Here is an 8,268-nt window from a genome sequence, read left to right as displayed (position 1 = left end):
GAATCCTGTGTCTTTGTTGCACACAGTGTAACTGGGGTATGATTATTTTACTGTCTGTCTCCTCAATAGAATGTAAGCTTCCTGAGGTGGGGTGTGTTTCTGCTTTCGCTATTGTATCCCCAGTGCCCGGCAGAGCAGTGGGTATACAGGAGGTCCTGGAATGACGGAATCAACGAATGAACAGCCCTGGGCTCATAAAGCAAGGTCAGGGTGAGAGACTGGGAAGACTGTGCACTTATCCTTTGTTCTCTCATTGTTCAAGCTCACCAGGTTCTATTGCTGTAATTCTCCATTATCCAGCCAGCACTGTATGCAATAACTTTATTAAGGTCAAAGAGATATCACAATACAGATTTATCCAACAGGATCCAGAAATGGTTTATACATATCATCTAAGACACACAGCCGTTTTGGGCTAAGATATTTCCAACATCACAGATCACACAATGAGTTTATACATCGATAATGACTTTTATCTGGAAATACAGATGCTCAGCTTGCTCTCACTGTTGGGCCCTGGCATTTCAATTGAGTTAAAACAAACAGGCGAAGATTAACATTTTCTTGATAATGAATACATTCTGGGGAATATTTAATGAGAAATATTTAATATTTAATGACAGAAAGGAAGTCATTTTTAATTTATGGGTAACATTCAAATCAGACTTTGTAAGTTGAGCTGAGACTTGAGAATTTTTAATAATTGGATCTAGGACATATTAGCTTTACAAATAAACAGGATTTAAAAGTTTAGCTAATAGTGTAGTTTCCACAGACTATCCTTCATAAATCAACATGTTAGCACACTATCTTGACTATGGTGTCTGATACCTACATCTCCATTATTCTAAGGAAAAAAAACTCCATCCACACTCATAGTTATTGGGCCCATTGTTCATGGTCCATAGAATAAAAGCCACAAAACACCATAGAAAGTTACAAGAATGTAAATATTTAGCTAACTAAATAGCATAAATATTGGGCAATTTCCATCTACAACACTGAATATCTACTAATCAGGGAAAAACAAAAACCCCAAATCTTAGTTACAATGCATTCAGAATTGGATAAAGCCAGAGAGACAAATTTGCAAGTATACAAAGTAGTGAATATATTTCTTTAAACGTCCATTTAACAAATACGTGGTACAAACTGGAAAATTTTCATAAATACAGTTCAAATGTTCATTTTGTGAGAAAATGCTTATTCATGCACTAAATCATATGAGCACTGATTCATCAAATAAAAAAAATACAGAGTAATTGTCTGAAAGCAATACTTAGAGACTCACAATTCTACAGGGTCTGCAACTAAAGAATAATAATACATGCACGTTGTGATGCACCAAACAGTATTAGAGAAATCAGTAAAATGCCTTTCGCGTCAGAAATCGTAAGAAAACTCAATGCTGTTTAATTTACGTTATGCATATTACATACCAGAGACTTTAAGACAAAATGCTTCTACTATCTCAACACGCATACAAAACGACCATAAAAGTATCTGTGTATATAACAAGGTACTCTCCAATCAGCCACCTTGATGAATCATGTATCTCCTCATGTCATCTCATCTCTAAGTACCATTCATCACGACCCAGGCCGTGCTGCTTTAATGAGGACTACAGATCTCTTATTTACATTCAACACTCCCTGAATTAATAAATGATTGAAACTCTTAAAAAATTCTCCTGCCACTGACATGGAAGGTGGTGAGGCTGTCTTTGGAAGAATGCCAACACTACCCTGTTAAATCTGATTGGTAAAAGAAGCAGGGCCCCCGGGCTGTTGGCCAAACTCATCCGAGGATGGCCCCAAACTCGCCTGCTGGTTGTACCCACTGCTTGATCCATAGCTGTCTTGGTTGTACCCGCCTTGGTTATAGCTACTGGAGTGTCTCTCCACTGGGTCTGAAAGGTATCTCTGGCTCGAGGAATGCCAGCCGGTCTCCTTGAAAACAAACCAGATGTTTCCAGCCCAGAGAATAAAGTTCAAGAATCCAAAGACCTGAAGAAGGATCAAAGCAAGTGAGTTGATAGACTGGACAGAAACCCCAGAAAAATCTCAGTTTCAGAAAAATCCTTCACAACACAAAAGGTCACTTTTCACCTCAATGTGGAGGCCTCTCCCAATTTCACATTTGGAGTCCCTGTTTCATTTAGAATATCTGACTTTTCGCGAAGGCTTGCTACAATACATGTTAGGCACTGCATAAAAGGCTTTCTGTATATCCATTCACTTAGGCAAAGAAGGTGCTATTATAACACCCATATTAAAGATGTGAAAACTGAGGTTCAGCAAAGATAAGGATCTTGTTCAAGGTCACGTGGCGTGGTTAGTAGTAGACCTGGGACAAGCCCTGTTCCATCTAACTCCACAGACAGAGCGCCTACCTAATCCATCACTACCTCCCCAGATGAGGTAATCCTCATGGTGTGTAAGATATATTCAGGGGACACAGGGTTGAGTATTTTCATTTTAATGATGGTGCATTAATTTATAAGGTTACCTTCACTTTAATGCTAGAGTTACTACTTTTCCATTTATTGAAATGATATAAATAAAATGAGTCAACCTAACAAGTATGGAGTGGGCTTCCCTGGTGGCGCAGTGGTTGAGAGTCCGCCTGCCGATGCAGGGGACGCAGGTTCGTGCCCCGGTCCGGGAAGATCCCACATGCCACGGAGCGGCTGGGCCCGTGAGCCATGGCCGCTGGGCCTGCGCGTCCGGAGCCTGTGCTCTGCAACGGCAGAGGCCACAGCAGTGAGAGGCCGGCGTACCGCAAAAAAAAAAAAAAAAAAAAAAAAAAAGTATGGAGTAAGCAATGGTACAGGTGGAATGCAGACAAGCACACGCATGGTAGTGTACACAGAGGTTGTGCTTCTTTGAATAATTGTACTTTCTGTGCCTCTCACAGTCAGAAGTGAATGCCCAAACCACACTCTGAATAAAGTTCAGGTTGCAGAGAGGTATGGAATGTTTTCTCAAGAACTGAATATGAGACTTTCCTATGGAAACTCCTCTCACTCTCCAGAAGGGTGTCCTTGGTGAGCCAGAGGACCGGGTATCACTTCTCTGGGGCCTGAGTGTTTGACAGAAGCAGAACTGTTTGCTTCTGTAAGAGGCCCAAACAGAACAGTTGTTCCCCAGCCTCTTCCAAGGCGGACTCATTGACTGGGAATTAAGCAAGACAGTCAGTTTTAACAGCCCGCTTTTGGAGACAGACAATGATAGTGTGACACAAAGCTGTGATGACATTAAAGTATATTTAATAGCCACTCCAGCACGATGGTGTCCAAACAAAATGGACTTGGGCAGAGGCCACAGCTCTGGAGTAGGCTTCTAGAAGTCCCTCACAGTGTCAAAATAATTTATCCCTTATTTGTTGGATGGTGGGATGCTTCAGAGTGCCCTGGGGGTGGGAGTGGCAGGCTAGGTAGTCAAGATGAAGGACTTCGGGGGCTTGAAACATGGGCTCCAAACTTCAAAATTTTTGCAGCAAGTGGATCAGGACACACTACCTGAATCTCAGTCTTGGAGCCATCCCCTCTGGCTTTGGAATTCGAGTGGCCTGGGCTCTGCAATCTTTTGCTTTATGATTCTGGACAAGGCAGTTAGCCTCTGAACATCAGCATTTTTTAAATTCTATGAAATGGAGACAATTATTCCTTCCTTGGGGTATAGTTGTGAGGATTAAAGAGGATGTGTGTGAAGCAGCTAGACAGTGCTGGACACGTTAGTAAATGCTTACTGATTGCTAAGCTATGCTATGAATCACTTTCTAAAATATTTCCATGAATTGTATTCAGTTGACTCTTTTGTTGAGGCATAAACTGAAGCAGGGCTTTGCGGCCATATTCTTGAGGTGTCAACAGCCAAAACTGAGCATCTAGGCGGCTAACCAATCGCATTGAAGACTGGATTATCCAGACCTCCCTCCCTCCCTTCCTTCTTCTCTTTCCCCATCCCATCCTTTTGTCTTCCTTTAACCTTAACTGAGATTTATTTAACATAATTTTGTGCCATGTTCTAGGCTCCTTGCTGAGGAAGATACAAAACACAAATAAGGTACTTATAGTATAATAGTTGCATGATCAAAATGAATTAGGTAATCACTGACATAACTAATTTACATACAGGACATTTTAACCATGTGTACAATAACTAGGACACTTTCCATCAAAGGGGAGAGCTTGATTAAATTACACCTCTGTAAGTATAAGTTGATATATGAGTAGAAAAAATGATCTTGGAATCTTTTCAGATATGAAGGGATGGCTCTGCCCAGGGCTGTAATTTTACCTGTTTTCTATTCCTTGGTCCCTCCTTTTCCCCTGATGCTACTTTGTTTCTAAAAAAGGGATGCTCGAGAAGAGCCTAGAAATTAGGGAAATGCAACTTAAAAGTAAGTACATAAACAAGGCATTGCCATGGGCCTATTTAGGAGCGGTGATGTCTTTATCGTCATCACAGAGGTATCACAGATCTCTTGCCTGGCACATTTTAGGGGCACATGAGCCCTCGAATTTGTTCTTGCCGTTTTGTTGCAACCGAAATCAGAGTAGGGATTTTGATTCTAGCCTCGATGTGGGACAACAGAAAGAGAGACTGAAAAACACAGTACATAACATGAGAAAGAATGGAGAGAAGACATCTAGATGATCTGAGGACATGTACCATCATTGCTTCCATGAAGCTGGAGGAACAGAAGTAGAAATTATGGATGGTTCGTCCGTTTCTGGTACTTGTGACCCAACCATTATACCCCATATAGACATGGGTACCAGAAGTGGGATACAAAGAACGGATTTTACGGATACGAAGACTGTTTTGCTTTAGCCAGTTTAAATGGAGTTTTCTCCCACTAGGAACTGGAGCACACAAACACAAATCCAGAACGATAACAGCACCAGACCTGCCCTTCCACACACGATATGCTTTGCTTTCCATCCATTCTTCTTTTGATTTTTAAGACACGTCACATTGCTTCTCATTCAAAATTTGCATCTCCTAGTCTAAACTTATTAGAGACATCAGAAGCAGAATTAAATGGACTGTGCAGGATGTCATAATTTACTAGAAGAACTAACAAACACACTGAATGATTTTATCTTTCTTCTCTTAAATTCAGAGATCAGGGTTATAATAACTTTTATTAAGCACTGCCTGTAAACAAACTACAGAAGTAGTGGAAAGTATTTTAATGTACACCTCAAACTATTCATCCATAGCTGTGGCCAGAAGTAAATAAAAATTACTGTGAGACCCTAATATATAGTTTATTTCAATGTTTACTATCTTATTACTAAGGCAAGATGCACAGTCAAATCACCAGCAGCTGATTAGCCACACTTTTTCCCTTCTTAAATGCCTTCTCAGATTAAATTCCAGAAAGCTGTAGAAACATAAGTTAACCTTGAAGCAAAGATAATTAATTTTTAAGGGTGGCTAAAGAATGTCGATCTTTTATCAAACACTCTTTTATCAAACACCGAGCCCTCTATTATTCTGTAACTACTGCTTTTTGCTGCTACTATAGCTTCTGTTTCTCAGATACGGTTTCTTTCTTTGGAGTAACACAAGTTCTTATACTCATAAAATAAGAATCCAGTTTAGTGGCCCTGCTATCTGTCAGGTGTTCTGTCTCCCTGTAAGAGCCATACACTTGATGATAATATTTGACGGTTCAACTAATACAGTTTGGCTTTTCCAAAGTTATCAAGCAACTAAATCAGAAGCACGGAGAAGATTAAAAAAATTACCATAACTATTATAGGTATTTTTTATACTTTGCATTTCTATCTGTACCCTACTGGGTCTGCGTATTTTTCTCTAGACAATCAACTGGGTGTATTCTAACTATGTGTGGCTGGAACAGTGTTTTCTTTCCAGGAAACCTCTATGCCATCAAATATTCCTTTCAACTTCCGGCAGACTTCAGACTTAAGGTTTAGATTTTATATCTGCTTCTGGCTTAGAATTCTGACTTGACTGTCATCCAAGCAACAGCTGCCAGTACCTGCTGGGCTCTTATTAAGAACTCTTTAATTGGCAGCATTAAAGTCTATGGGTAGAAAACTGGAAGGCCAAAGGATCGTCTTGCCTGTGGAGTGAACTATCACCTTTTAGACTGGACTCATTTCAGAGGCAAAATTCCCCAGAAGACTCCTGAGATGTTTTTCTGACTCCTGTGACTGGCAAACAAAGATTTGGGAGGTAAAGCATAGAGGGAAACATACCACAGAAGTGTTTAGGCTGGACATCACAGGGCTGTGGACAGCCATGCATTTGTTGGACGGCTGTTTGCAAGCTGACATCAGTAACAATACTTCTTTGGGATCCGTAGCAACCTTGACATCAGACAGCCCTTTTGCCCAAGCTGATGAACCCACCAACCACAAGAAAGAAAAGACTACAGTGACGATGAAGTCCTACAGAGACAAACAGAAAGATAAAACAGGAAGAGAAAAGTGAGTTCTAGAAACAAATTGATTCGTTTATACAACTTTTTGGTTTGCCTTTTGAAAAATTCCAAGACCCCATAGCATTGAAACCATGTTGAGAAACAAATAAAAGAAAGTTTTGTGATACTGTATTTATATTTCTAGAAAATAGACTTATTAAAATCACAATAGTAATAATAACTTTTACTGAGCACTTATTATGTGAAGTATTATTCCAAGTTTACATGTATTAATTCATTTAATCCTAACAACAGCACTATGAAATAGATGCGAATCCTGTCCCCATTTAACAGTTGAGAAAACTGAGGCACAAAGAGGTTAAAAAAGATTCTGAGTCATGAGTTAGTAAGTGGGGTGGGGGGGCAGGATTCTAAGCCTGGCCGTCTGCTTCCAGGACCAGTGAGCTTGACTATTCTATACTGCTTTTCATGTCTGCTTTAAGGAACATTCATGTTTTTATTTAAAACAAGTACCTTAAGATAAAAACACTGAGGTCCTGCTTAAGTTAAATATGACACAATAGAAATGAATCACTTTCCATAAACAAACTTTATGGCTGAAGTCAGGATCTATGTCCTTGGAGTAAATATGTTATTTTGGGGAGCTAATGGAACCCTTTTCCCCCCTACTACCATTTTATACAGAGGGATGGTATACTGTACTAAGGTATCTCATATGAGTTAAAAGCTCAGTCTATCATCTATAGGCCTGGGGTTGAATCCTGACTTTGCTGCTTACTAGCTGTGTCCTTAGGCACTTTGCTAAACTATTAATACTTGAAGCCTCAATTTAACCCTCTGTCAATTGGGATAATAACAGTACCTGTCTCACTGGATGGTGGTGAGGAGTGAAAATGTGTGTGTTTGCCTCTTTTCCCCAGTGAGGGGTCAGCTCCGTGAGGGCAGGGCCTTTGTCTCTTTTGCTTATTGTTGGGTAATTGGCAGAAGAGGCGCCAGCAACATTTGTTGAGAAAATAAATGAAAGAATAAATGAATATACAAAATGGTCCCACCTGGGTTCTATAAACTTCTGTATAGGAGCTTACCAGGTGGTAACGGTAGGATTAAAGACGACTTTTGTTTTATATAAACTCGTGTATTTTAAAACATATTTTATAATTAGACCAAATAAAAACAGCATGGCAATGTGATCAAGGCACTGATTGACTATATCAATGGCTCACCCAGACAGAACTTCAGGTGGCCCTATTTGTCCTTACAGCAGCACCAGGATTTATAATTAGACCACATAATAAATGTCATTAGAATTGAGAGTTTTAGCATCAAAAGTTTCAGAAAGCAGCCTCAAGCCAAGTTTTCTATACCTGAGCAAAGTGTGACGATTTGGCACCTATGTCAAAATTCTAGCTAGAGTACAAATTAGCCTCAACTTTTTTTTTTGGTCTTTTGCTAAGCCTAAGTTTGAAGCTACATTCAGGGAGAGATGTGGGAGCAAAGCCCTGACCCCACTTTCCTCCCATTCTTTAATCTACCAAACCAGGTTCATTTTGCCCCATGCTCAGCAAGCCAAAAGCCCGACAGGCCTAGGACTGCAGCAAAGAAAAGATATTTTTCCGCGATAGAGCCAAGCGCAGGGATGGGAGAACAAATCTCACATGCACCCCCCAGAAGGCGAGGGGCTGGTGGGTGACGGAGTATTTATGGGATGAGGAACAAAGCAGCAGGGCGGGCAGAGGCGTGCTGGGCGTGGGGAAAGGTGATTGGAAAAAGGTGCAGGAATCCTCATTCTGCACAGGCGTCACGAGGCTACAGGCCTCTGCACGTGGCGTTTTCGACACTCTGACG

General features: G+C 40.6%; 1 protein-coding gene across 1 annotated transcript in view; it reads right to left on the bottom strand.

Annotated features, from left to right (window-relative positions):
* Positions 1–220: 220 nt before the first annotated feature.
* SYNPR (synaptoporin) overlaps positions 221–8,268 on the bottom strand; it is a 294,187-nt gene continuing 286,139 nt past the window's right edge. Inside the window, exons 5-6 of the mRNA XM_079933014.1 lie at positions 6,239–6,430; positions 221–2,006 (exon numbers count right to left, since the gene is read on the bottom strand). Coding sequence (XP_079789140.1) covers positions 1,749–2,006; positions 6,239–6,430 — 450 coding nt within the window. The 3' untranslated portion in view covers positions 221–1,748. The remainder of the gene's footprint in view (positions 2,007–6,238; positions 6,431–8,268) is intronic.

Source organism: Stenella coeruleoalba (assembly GCF_951394435.1).
Source record: "Stenella coeruleoalba genome assembly, chromosome: 10".
NCBI classification, from domain to species: domain Eukaryota; kingdom Metazoa; phylum Chordata; class Mammalia; order Artiodactyla; family Delphinidae; genus Stenella; species Stenella coeruleoalba.
Note: the sequence above shows the minus strand (reverse complement) of the source record. Positions and strands in the feature narration are given on the sequence as shown.